This window comes from Pan troglodytes, chromosome 14 (assembly GCF_028858775.2).
Source record: "Pan troglodytes isolate AG18354 chromosome 14, NHGRI_mPanTro3-v2.0_pri, whole genome shotgun sequence".
NCBI classification, from domain to species: Eukaryota; Metazoa; Chordata; class Mammalia; order Primates; family Hominidae; genus Pan; species Pan troglodytes.
The window spans coordinates 40,307,743-40,320,875 of NC_072412.2; the positions used below are offsets into that span (position 1 = coordinate 40,307,743).

General features: G+C 41.2%; 1 protein-coding gene and 1 long non-coding RNA gene across 8 annotated transcripts in view; one reads left to right on the forward strand and one right to left on the reverse strand.

Moving 5' to 3' along the window:
- LOC129136723 (uncharacterized) overlaps positions 1–13,133 on the forward strand; it is a 111,034-nt gene that overhangs the window by 81,769 nt on the left and 16,132 nt on the right. The window lies entirely within an intron of this gene.
- The window catches only part of MTRF1 (mitochondrial translation release factor 1), a 49,764-nt gene continuing 43,335 nt past the window's right edge, over positions 6,705–13,133 (reverse strand). For all 7 annotated transcript variants that reach the window (XM_063792478.1, XM_054664902.2, XM_063792479.1 and 4 more), the window contains one exon: positions 6,705–7,582. In XM_063792478.1, coding sequence (XP_063648548.1) covers positions 7,469–7,582 — 114 coding nt within the window. In that variant the 3' untranslated portion in view covers positions 6,705–7,468. The remainder of the gene's footprint in view (positions 7,583–13,133) is intronic.

A 13,133-nucleotide genomic window follows, 5' to 3' on the forward strand; every position in this document is an offset into this window, starting at 1 on the left:
TTATTTATCTGGGTCTTCTCTCTTTTGTCCTAGTTAGTCTGGCTAAAGGTTTGTCCAATTTTATCTTTTCAAGAAACCAACGTTTCATTTCATCCATCTTTTGTATCATTTTCTTCATTTCAATTTCATTTATTTGTGCTCTTTTATTATTTCTTTTCTTCTACTAATTTTGGGTTTGGTTTGCTCTTGCTTTTCTAGTTCTTTAAGATGCCCCGCTAGGTTATTTATTTGAAGTTTTTCTTTTTTTATGGTGTAGGTACTTGTAGCTATAACTTTCCCTCTTAGTACTGTTTTCACTGTATCCCATAGAATTTGGTATGCTATGTTTCCATTATCATCTGTTTCAAGATATTTTTCAATTACTTTCTTAATTTCTTCATTGACTCATTGGTCATTCAGGAGTATATTAATTTCCATGCATTTGTATAGTTTCCAAAATTCCTCATTATTGATTTCCAGTTTTATTCCATTGAGGTAAGATGCTTGATTTTATTTCACTTCTTTTTTTGAATGTTTTAGGACTTGTTTTGTGACCTAACATACACGGTCTATCCTTGAGAATGATCCAAGTGCTGAGGAAAAGAATGTCTATTCTTCAGCCATTATATGAAAGGCTCTGTAAATATCTATTAGTTCCATTTATTTCTAAATGAATCAAGAAGAAATTCTAGAGTTGAAAAATGCAACTGACATACTGAAGCATTATGTCTAATGTTTGTTGGTTTTCTGTGTGGAAGATTTGTCTAATGCTTAAAGTGGGGTGTTAAAGTCCCCAGCTATTATTGTATTGATGTCTATCTCTCTTAAAATTTTTTTTTCTTTATAGAGACGGGGTCTTGCTATATTTTCCAGGCTGTTCTTGAAATCCTGGGCTCAAGTGATCCTCCTGCCTTGGTCTCCCAAAGTGCTAGGATTACAGGTGTGAGCCACCATGTCCAGCCTCTATTTCTTGTTTTAGCTCCAATAATATTTGCTTTATATGTCTGGGTGCTCCAGTGTTGGATGCATATAGATTTACAATCATCATGTCCTCTTGCTGAATTGACCCCTTTCTTTATCATTATATAACCTTCTTTGTCTCTTCTTATAGTTTTTTTCTTGAAATCTATTTTGTCTGATATAACTATTCATGCTGTTTTTTTTTTTGTTTTTGTTTATTTTTTTTTTGAGACAGAGTCTCACTCTGTTGCCCAGGCTGGAGTGCAGTGGCACGATCTCGGCTCACTGCAAGCTCCGCCTCCTGGGTTCACACCATTCTCCTGACTTAGCCTCCTGAGTAGCTGGGACTACAGGCACCCGCCATCATGCCCAGCTAATTTTTTGTATTTTTAGTAGACGGGGTTTCACCATGTTAGCCAAGATGGTCTCAATCTCCTGGCCTTGTGATCTGCCTGCCTCAGCCTCCCAAAGTGCTGGGATTACAGGCGTGAGCCACCGCGCCCAGCCTATTCATGCTCTTTTTTGTTTCAATTGGTATGAAATATCTTTTTCCATCCATTTATTTTCAGTTTATATGTATCTTTATAGGTGAAAAGTGCTTCTTGTAGGCAACAGATGATTGAGTCTTATTTTTTCATGCATTTAGCCACTCTGCGTCTTTTTGTTGGAGAGTTTAGGCCATTTACATTTAATGTTATTATTAATAAGTAAGGACTTACTTCTGCCATTTTGTGATTTGTTTTCTGGTGTTTTGTGGTCTTCCCTTCTTTCTTTCCTTCCTTCCTATCTTCCTTCACTTTTTAACTTTTTTTCGTTTCTCTTTATGTCTTATTGCACTATGTCTTGAAATGTTGTTGTAGTTATTATTTTTGACTGCTTCATCATTTAGTCTTTCTACTGAAGAGTAATTTACACCCCACAAATACAGTATTATAATATTCTGTGTTTTCTGATGTGTTTACTATTGCCAGTGAGATTTATACCTTCAGATTTTTTTTTTTTTTTGAGACGACGTTTCATTCTTGTTGCCCAGGCGGTAGTGCAATGGCACAATCTCGGCTCACCACAACCTCTGCCTCCTGGGTTCAAGTGATTCCCCTGCCTCAGCCTCCCAAATAGCTGGGATTATAGGCATGGGCTACCATGCCTGGCTAATTTTGTATTTTTTTAGTAGATTCAGGGTTTCTCCATGTTGATCAGGCTGGTCTTGAACTCCTGACCTCAGGTGATCTGCCCGTCTTGGCCTCCCAAAGTGCTGGGATTATAGGTATGAGCCACCGTGCCCAGCCCCAGATGATTTCTTGTTGCTCATTAACCTCCTTTTATTTCAGATTGAAGGACTCCCTTTAGCTTTTTTTTTTAGGACAGGTCTGGTGTTGATGAAATCTCTTGGCTTTTGTTTTTCTGTCTTTATTTTTCCTTCATGCTTGAAGGATATTTTTGCTGGATATACTATTCTAGAATTAAAGTTTTTTCCTTCAGCACTTTATATATGTCATGCCACTCTCTCTCTGGTCTGTAAAGTTTCCACTGAGAAGTTTGCTGCCAGACATACTGGAGCTCCATTGTATGTTGTTTCTTTTCTCTTGCTGCTTTTAAGATCCTTTCTTTATCCTTGAGCTTTGGAAGTTTGGTTATTAAATGCTTTGAGGTAGTCGTCTTTGGGTTAGATTGGCGTGGTGTTCTATAGCCTTTTTGTATTGAATATCAGTATCTTCCTCTAGGTTTGGGAAGTTCTGTGATACTATCGCTTTCAAGAAACTTTCTACCTCCATCTCTTTCTCTACCTCCTCCTTAAGGCCACTCTTAGATTTGCCCTTTTCAGGCTATTTTCTGGATCTTGTAGTTGTGCTTCACTCTTTCTGATTCTTTTTTCCTCTCCTCTGTGTATTGTGTGTGTATGTGTGTGTGTGTGTGTGTGTGACAGAGTTTCGCTCTTGTTGCCCAGGCTGGAGTGCAGTGGTGTGATCTTGGCTCACTGCAAACTCCGCCTTCCGGGTTCAAGTGATTCTCCTGCCTCAGCTTCCCAAGTAGCTGGGATTACAGGCATGCGCCACTACACTCAGCTAATTTTTGTATTTTTAGGAGAGACAGGGTTTCGCTAAGTTGGTCAGTCTGGTCTTGAACTCCTGACTGCATGTGACCCACCCACCTCGGCCTCCCAAAGTGCTGGGATTACAGGCATGGGCTACAGTGCCCGGCCTCCTCTGTGTATTTTCAAATAGACTGTTATCAATCTCACTAATTCGTCTGTTTTTTCAATTCTGCTATTAAGGGACTGGACTCTGATGCATTCTTCAGTATGTCAGTTGCATTTTTGACTCTAGAATTTCTGCTTGATTCTTTTTAATTATTTCAATCTCTTTGTTAAGTTTACCTCATGGAATTCTGAAATCCTTCTCTGTGTCATCTCAAATTTCTTTGAGTTTCCTCAAAAGAGCTATTTTGAATTCTCTGTCTGAAAGGTCACATCTCTGTTTCTTTGGGATTGGTCCTTGGTGCCTTATTTAGTTCATTTGGTGAGATCATGTTTTCCTGGCTGGTGCTGATGCTTGTAGATGTTTGTCTGGGCAAGTTAGGAATTTATTATAGTCTTTGCAATCTGGGCTTTGCAATCTGTGCCTGCCCTTCTTGAGAAGGCTTTCCTGGTATACAGAGGGACTAGGGCCCCAAGCTCAGTAATGCTATGGTTCTTGCAGACTAATAGAAGTCCCACCTTGGTGGTCTTGGATAAGATTATGAAGAATTTTCTGGATTACCACGCAGAAACTCTTGTTTTCTTCCTTATTTTCTCCCAAACAGAGTCTCTCTGTGCTGAGCCGCCTGGAACTGGGGGTGAGGTGATGCAAACACCCATGTGGCCACCACCAGTGTAATTGCCCTGAGGCAGACCTGAAACCAGCATAGTACTGGGTCTTGCCCAAAGCCCATTGTAACCACCACCTGGCTACTGCCTATGTTTGCACAGGCCGTAAGGCTCTACAATAAGGAGGTGGTGAAGCCAGCCAAGCTTGTGTCCTTCTCTTCAGGATGGTGAGTTCTCCCAGGCCCCAGGCAGGTCCAGAGATGCTGTCTGGGAGCCAGGGATTGCAGTAAAAACCTTACAAGTCTACCTTGTGTCTTATTCTACTGTGACTAGGCTGGCACCCAAACCACAAGACAAAATCCTTCACACTCTTCCCTCCCCTGTCCATAAGCAGAGGGGCCTCTCCCTATGGCCTCTGCCACCACTGACCCATGGCGAATTCTGTCAGACCACCACTAGTGTTCACTTAAGGCCCAAGGGCTCTTCAGTCAGCTGTGACAAATGTTGCCAGGCCTGGAACTCACCCCTCAGGGTAGTGAAATCCCCTCTGGCACAGTGCAGGTCCAGAAATGCTATCCAAGAGCCTGGACCTGGGGACCCCAAGAGCCCGTTGGTGCTCTACACCACTATGGCCAAGCTGATACCTGAGGCTGGCATGTCGGAGTCTCACTCAAGGCCCACAGCATACTGCCTGTGCATTGCTGTTGGTTACTCAGGGCCCATGGGCTCTTTAGTCAGCAGGTGATGAAACCTGCAAGACTGAGTACTTCCCTTCAAGGCAGAGGGTTCCCTTCTGGCCCAGGGTGTGTCTAGAAATGTTGTCTGGGAGCTAGGGCCTAGGATGGGGGCCTCACAATTCTGCCAGGTGCCCTGTCCTATTGTGGTTGAGCTGGTATCCAAGATGCAAGACAAAGTCCTTACTCTTCCCTCTCCTCTCCTCAAGCAGAAGGGAGTCACTTTTATTGCTGTGAGCTGCACTGCCTGGGGTTGGGGGAGGGGTGGCACAAGCCCTTCCTTAGCCACCCAACTGGTGTCCCATGTCCACTGGCTCTGCACTCAGCACAGAAGAAGGATTTACCTAGCAACTACAGTCCTTGTGGCCTAGACTGCCTTTCAAGTTTATTTAGGACCTTAGAACACTTTAGCCCACAGTGTTGAGGCTTGCTGAAACTCAGGTTCTGACCGCTGGGATGGGCAATTCCCCTCTGGCTAGGGCTGGTCTAGATGCTCCCTCTGTGGATGGGCATCTGCTGAGTTTAACTCAGTTTTGCTTTCTGCTGTGACCAGGCAGCACTGAGTTCAACGCAGGGTCCCACAATTGCTGTGCTTTCCCTCTCTCAAGGGCACAGCACCTGCTGCTGCTAGGGGAACGGGGGAGGAGCAGCGTTACCAATTCAAGACTATCTTTCCTACCTTCCTGCAGTGATATGAAGTTAAAATCAGGTACTGTGATTGCTAACCTGATTTTTGGTTCTTATAAAGGTGCTTTTTGTATGTGTAAATGGTTGTTAAATCAGTGTTGCTGCATTGGGGGACAATTGGTAAAGGTTTCTACATTCAGCCATCTTGCTCAGGCCTCTCCTGATTTAACTATTATTTCTTAAAAATTATTGTGGCTGGGCACAAAGGCTCACATGTGTAATCCCAGCACTTTGAAAGGCTGAGGCAGGATGATCACTTAAGGCCAGGAGTTCAAGACCAGCCTGCGTAACATAGCAAGACCCCATCTCTACAACAATAAAAAAATTATCTGGGTATGGTGATGCATGCCTGTAGTCCCAGCTACTTGGGAGGCTAAGGTGGGAGGATTGCTTGAGCTCAGGAGTTCAAGGTTACAGTGAGCTATGATCATGCCACTGCACTCCAGCCTGGGCAAGAGTGACACCTTGTCTCTAAAAAAATAATTTGGCTGGGGGCAGTGGCTCACACCTGTAATCCCAGCACTTTGGGAGGCTGAGGTGGGTGGATCATGAGGTCAGGAGTTCAAGACCAGCCTGGCCAAGATGGTGAAACCTCGTCTCTACTAAAAATACAAGAAAATTAACTGGGCGTGGTGGCACACACCTGTAATCCCAGCTATTCGGGAGGCTGAGGCAGAGAATTTCTTAAACCCAGGAGGCAGAGGTTGCAGTGAGCCGAGATCATGCCACTGCCCTCCAGCCCGGGTGACAGAGCGAGACTCTATCTCAAAAATAAATAAATAAATAATTTATTTTAGACTTTTCATTATGCTTGAATATTTTCAAAATAAAAATTAGGGAAAACATTCCTCTTTAATGTTTACATACAAACAATTCCATTGGCCTTAAAACTCTTAACTAGTCTTTCTTGGCACATAAATTCTTCTCTGAGGAGTAACTAAAATGATAATCCTTTCTTTTTTTTTTTTTTTTTTTAATTTTTTGAGATGGAGTCTTGGTCTGTCACCCAGGCTGGAGGGCAGTGGCGCGATTTCAGCTCACTGTAACCTCCGCCTCCTGGATTCAAGCGATTCTCCTGCTTCAGCCTCCTGAGTAGCTGGGATTGTAGGCATCCACCATCATGCCTGGCTAGTTTTCGTATTTTTGTAGAGATGGGGCTTCACCATGTTGACCAGGCTGGTCTTGAACTCCTGACCTCAGGTGATCTGCCCGCCTCGGCCTCCCAAAGTGCTGGGATTATAGGCATGAGCCATTGTGCCCAGCCATTCCTCTCTTTTTAACTTGAAACGTCTTCGGAACAATTACTAAATACATCATGCCACTCTGTATTACTTGGTGATTTACATGTTTAAATCCTTCAGTCAACTGCAAGCTCTTTAAGGTAAGGACTGGGTTTTATATAATGCTGCACAAAACTGATCTCAGTGTATTACTCATATTACACCACGTCTGTTGATGCTCATTAAGTTAAGCCAGCAAACAATAACTTTTTTACTCCAGCTTGCCAGGAGTAAAAAAAAAAAAAAAAAAAAAAGAAATAGAAGTCAAACAGAGAGTCTATTTAAAATATCAGCTTATTGTTTATATAGTGTGGAATTCATACAGCAATCAAAGGGCTTTACTGTCTGTACCTAGATGCTCATTGTTATTGAATGACTCATATTCTTCATAATTTTTATTTAAAAGTTGCAGTCTAAGTCTTAACTTTAACATGATTAACAGTATTATGGTTTTTCTTTATGTTTTGAGTTTTTTTGTAGACATGGGGTCTATTTTGCCCAGGCTGGTCTCAAATTCTTACCTCAAGAGATCTTCCCCCTTTGGCCCTTCAAAGCACTGGGATTACAGGCATAAGCATCCACTATAGGCCAAGGTACTTTGTCTTTAAATAAAAGGCTTATAAGTAAGTCTAAAATTCATATTTTACTAAATTTTACCATATTTTCCTGAAGTAGTAGATTAAAAATACATTTAAATTAATTCATAGATGGCTGGGGAAAAAAGGCATATAAAGAGAACAAGTGACTTGTCCTAAATGACACAATCAATTCTCAATACTTTCTCTTTTCAATGATCTATGCTTATTTTCTACTTGATGAGTTGGATTGTACTTTACAGGAAACCTAAAATAAATCCTTAGGTCAGGAAATGTGACTTCGATTAATTACAAAACATATATTTATGTGTAATGTGTTCTTAAAGCTGTAATTTACAAATATTCATAATGATTTCCAAGCTTCAGTCTGCCTCTTGATATAGGTCCATTTCATTTATACAATCATAAATAATAGTAAGTTAGTATTTATTTTGCTGATTTAAGGTGTTCATCCAAAAGTTCAGCAATGGCTTCTTCATCTGCTGATTGAAGCAGTCTCTGAATTAGCTGATCCAGGCCCTTCCCACCACATAAAAATTCCTGGTAAAAGAGAGAGCTATTATGAAACCTAATGATTAGAAATATAAGCAAAGACTTTAGTGTTTATTTATTTAATTTCTTTGCAGTCATTATTTAATAACAATAAAGGATTACTAATGTTCTGTAATACAATGAACACAATCGCTAACTTGGAAGATCCCCACTCTGTAGAAGAATTCAGTTAGCATTTTATTTTAAAATAAATCTTCTGAGATTTGGATTTTCCTAACAACTCCAGAGACAATAAAACAAAGAGATCTAGATGGACTTTTGAAATTGACCACCTCCCTCCCTTTAAAATTCCACTGATTGGCTTTTATGACAACACCATTCTAGGCTCTCAAACCATCTTTAGGAGAACGGGTTTGCTGAATTTTCTCTTATTGTATCCTAAAAAAAAATGCTTTTATTCTTGTCCTGAAAATTCTACCCTTTTCATTCACATTATGTTATTTCCCAAAGGAAAAAGACTGAAAGGTCTCAATTCCACAAGCAATTTGTTCCACAAGCATTTTGTGCATTAATGCACATACTGCTCCTTGCCAACTCCTCTGAATCTGGCTGAGAGGAAGCCTCCCCCGACCATTCAAGCTCACCCTTCTGCTAATCCTCAAAGTTTAGATTATTTCATCTGTAAGTGGTTTATGATAGTTTTTTATTTTTAAACCGAAAACATGATGATCTAGAAGTCCTGTGTAACTGAAAAATATTTTTGTTGAAATATTTAGGGGTGAAGTGTCTTTGAGGTCTGCAATTTGCTTTCAAATGGTTCAAGAGCAACACAGGTTTATAGAGAGACAGAGGAAATGGTGGGGGAAAGAGAAGGAAAATACAGTAAAATATTAACAACTGTTGAATCTAGGTATAGTCTATATTGTGCTGATTGACTAATCTTTTTTTTTGAGACTGGCTCTTGCTCTGTCGCCCAGGCTGGAGTATAGTGGTGTGATCTCGGCTCACTGCAACCTCTGCCTCCTGGGCTCAAGCAATCCTCCCACCTTAGCTTCCCGAGTAGCTGGGACTACAGGCACATGCTACACACCCAGCTAATTTTTTTTTTGTATTTTTTGTAGAGATAGGATTTTGCCATGCTGTCCCGGATGGTCTCCTGAGCTCAAGCGATCCTCCCACCTCTGCCTCTCAAAGTGCTGGGATTACAGGTGTGAGCTACTGTGCCCAGCTGACCCAATCTTTGAACATTATGTAAACTTGAAAAAGTTTGAAATAAAAAGTTGAGAAAAAAAATTTTCATGTTTACCACTAAATAACTCCACTGGGTGAAAACTGTTTTGAGTTGACTTCCCTGAAGTCTTGTCTACAGTTCTCTGAAAAATGACTAAATTAATGACTTCAAGAACTTTTCCTGTATAACAGAAATTCTGTGTAGTAAAGTTGTTGGGATTAATGAATTTGTACATTGCCATTTTAGAAATGCTTGAAATTTAGACACTGGCTTAATGAAAATAATGTTGGCATCTGGAACACAAAACATTTAGTTTTGATATAGTTATGAACTAACCTTATAGTTAAATCTTTCTTGAATGGTCTTAAAGTTGAACTTTAGTAAGTGTACACACATATCTCTCAAATTAAGGTAAAGGATATATCTTACTATTTCTGTATTCCCCAAAGTACCAGCATATAGTAAAACCTCAAACTCTGAAATTAAACAGAAAGCAAAAACACTATGATATAACTTTAAAATTAAGGTTTATATCACTTTGAGCAAAATATGAAATTGCTTTTAAAATCAGTGTGACTAGGCCAGGAGCAGTGGCTCATGCCTGTAATCCCAGCATTTCGCAAGGCTTATGCGGGCAGATCACCTGAGGTCAGGAGATTGAGACCAGCCTGGCCAACATGGTGAAACCCCGTCTCTACTAAAAATACAAAAATTAGCCAGGCGTGGTGGTGTGTGCCTGTAGTCCCAGCTACTCAGGAGGCTGAGGCTGGAGAATTGCTTGAACCCGGGAGGCAGAGGTTGCAGTGAGCCGAGATCGTGCCGCTGCACTCCAGCCTGGGCAACAGAGCAAGACTCTGTCTCAAAAAAAAAAAAAAAAATGTACCTGGTACTCAAATTATTATAGTATTGCCAAGGTAATCATCTTTGGAATTGATGTAAAAAGGATTATCCCTCTACTGGGAGTCAAACACATTAGATTCAACTGGATTAACCAGAGTGCAGGAGATACAAAGGTCAAAGATGAATGAGTCATAGTTCCTAACTTTCAGAGGCTAACAGTCTAAGTAGAACAGCTAGACAAATACATAAGCATCACAAAACAATATAATAAATTAAAAAATGAAGGAGAAGAAAGGAAGGATTGTAAGGAGCCATGAATTTTGAAGAAAGGTGGCATCAGGGAAAGATTCAGGAAGCCAGAAAGTTTTGAATTTGGTTTTACAAAGAGAATAGTATTTTCCCGAATAGAAACGAGCTGGGCATTTCCGTCAAAAGAAGGAGTATTAGAGGCTGGGTGTGGTGGCTCACGCCTCTAATCTCAGCACTTTGGGAGGCCAAGACAGGCAGATCACCTGAGGTCGGGAATTCGAGAACAGCCTGACCAACATGGAGAAACCCCGTCTCTACTAAAAATACAAAATTAGCTGGGCATGGTGGTGCATGCCTGTAATCCCAGCTATTCGGGAGGCTGAGGCAGGAGAATCGCTTGAACCCAGCAGGTGGAGGTTGTAGTGAGCTGACATCACCCCATTGCACTCCAGCCTGGGCAACAAGAGCAAAACTCTGTCTCAAAAAAAAAAAAAAAAAAAAAAAAAAGAATGAGTATTAGGACAGGAAAACTGCTGGGCGTGGTGGCTCAGGCTGTAAACCCAGCACTTTGGGAGGCCAAGGTGGGTGGATCACTTGAGGCCAGGAGTTCAAGACTAGCCTGGCCAACATGGTGAAACTCCTTCTCTATTAAAAACACAGAAAAATTAGCCAGGCATGGTGGTACACACCTGTAATCCCAGCTACTCAGGAGGCTGAGGCAGGAGAATCACTTGAACCCAGGAAGCAGAGGCTGCAGAGATTCCACCACTGCACTCCAGTCTGGGCAACAGAGTGAGAATCTGTCTCGAAAAAAAAAAAAAAAAAAAAAAAAAAACAGGAAAACAAAGTACATTTAAATCTCTAAGGCCAGGGGAAATTTCCAATGTAACTGGAATATAGAGCAGGAGATAAGGCTGATGTGAAGAAATCTACACAAGGACATTGAGAAACAATAAAAATGTGAAACAATACATTATATGGTAGTCTGTGCTTATTAGCTCGATAAATAAAAGTAAGAAAGTTACCTAACAGAAGAAGTCATAATGAGAATACCAGGTGATCTCACAGAACCCAAGGATAGGAATGTGGAATGTGCAGGGTCACGACTACCACCCGTGGAATGAGACTGAGCCTTGGGAATAAATAAATGTAGGGACTCATATCATCAGGGTTCTTTCTGTCTATTTCTCATTTTTGCTTTTCTCCGTGTATCAATTTCAATCTCTTCTCACTGAAGATGCTTTCTCTTGGTGGCTGAAAATGTGGCTTCTAACCTCTTACATGCTTTATATATTGCAGTTTCAGCCACCAAGAGAGAGAATAATCCTCTCCATCTCTGATTTTAAAATCCTGGGAAGAAACTCACTGGCTAGGACTTATTTGGGTGTCCACTCCAAACAAATCCACTTTTGTCATGGGTCAGGATCACGATCATGCAAGAATGCAGCAGCTCTGTCAGAAACTGTGGATGTGGTACGAAGGGCAAGTTCTAGAATAAGGGAGGAAAGCTAGGCAAAAAGTTCCAAAAACGCTCACATTCTTTCCTATCATCCCCTTCCATTTGTCCAACAGCTGTTGCCCTGGGGTTAAGATCCTTATCACTTTTCCAGCTTCATCTATGATTTGGTTCCTAAGTTATTCACTCTTTTTATTTTTATTTTTCTGAGACAGAGTCTTGTTCTGTCGCCCAGGCTGGAGTGCAGTGGTGCGATCTTGGCTCACTACAAGTTCCACCTCCCGGGTTCATGCCATTCTCCTGCCTCAACCTCCCCAGTAGCTGGGACTACAGGTGCCCACCACCATGCCCGGCTAATTTTTTTTTGTATTTTTAGTAGAGATGGGGTTTCACCGTGTTAGCCAGGATGGTCTTGATCTCCTGACCTCGTGATCTGCCCACCTCGGCCTCCCAAAGTGCTGGGATTACAGGCGTGAGCCACCGCGCCCAGCCAATTATTCACTCTTACTAGTCTCTTTACTGTCCTTCACACAGATTTTAATGTTTTACTACAGCTACCTTTTTTCATGCTGTTTTCAAACTTTGTTCCTTTCACTACTATGGAATGTCTTCTTCCAGTAGACTAGTTAGTGATTATTAGAGCTTACCAATGTTATTTTCCTTATTACTTCTGAGTCTGGCATGCTAGTTTGGTTAGTGATATACCATTATTTAGGCCAAAGTCAGATATTTTATAACTACAGAAGCCAGTTAGTTACCTTCCCTTTGTTTCACAACCGAATACTATACTATGCACCTATGGTCCCATCTAAAAGATATTACTGGTCATAAGAATGTGGCTGTCTCCGAAAAAATTGTCACCACTACCAGAAAAACAACTGAAAGAACATAGTGTAATTAGAACAATATGGCCAAACACGTTTGGTTAATACTGTGTGTTTCCGGAGGAAAGGGAAATTAGCAAATATTTTCCTCCTTTTCAACATGGCTACTATGTTCCTATGCAAGATAGCCTTATCCTGCTGAGGAGACAGAGGATGTGGCATAAGACATACAGAAATTGACAAACATATTAACCTTGTATAACTAGGACTTTTTTACAAGGTATACTTCCCTTGTAAAACTAGGACTTTAATTTTGAGAATAGAATGGGACAGAGTCAAGTGAAAGAAGCCTTAGGTATCACATGGCACCAAGGAAAAACATCAAAGCTTTCTGTCTGCTGCCTTTTCCACATAGTCCTTTATGGGACCAGTTCACTTTCTCCTTCAGTGGCAACAAAAAAGACATTTTTCTGTGCTTTATCATTAATATATTTATATATTTATGTCAGTGGTCTTTGCTGGATGCGATTTAGATAGGTTAATGTTCGAACAATCTTGACCGAGTCTTTTCCCCAACAGCCTAACTGTAACACCTCAATCTAATGAAGACACATTGTGGTAGGGAGAATTCTAAGATGCCCCCTGGTGTACACACTGTGAATAACTCCCTCTCAGTGCAGACAGGACCTGTGAAAATGATGGAGTATCATTCTAGTGCCTAGGTGACTAAGCAGTTGACTTTGAGTTAATCAAAAGGAACATTATCCAGGTGAGCTTGACCTAAACAGGTGAGCCCTTAAAAAGGCCCGAGTCATTCCTGCAAGAAGAGATTCAAAATGGGAGAGAGTCTCTGGAGGTAGCCACTGGGAAACAACTTCCAACAGTATTGACGTGCTGAAAAGCAGCCTCCAGCTGACTGTCAGCAAGGGAATGGGGGCTTCAGTCCTACAATCGAAGGCAATGGCATTCTGCTGGCAACCACATAAACTTGGAAGAGGA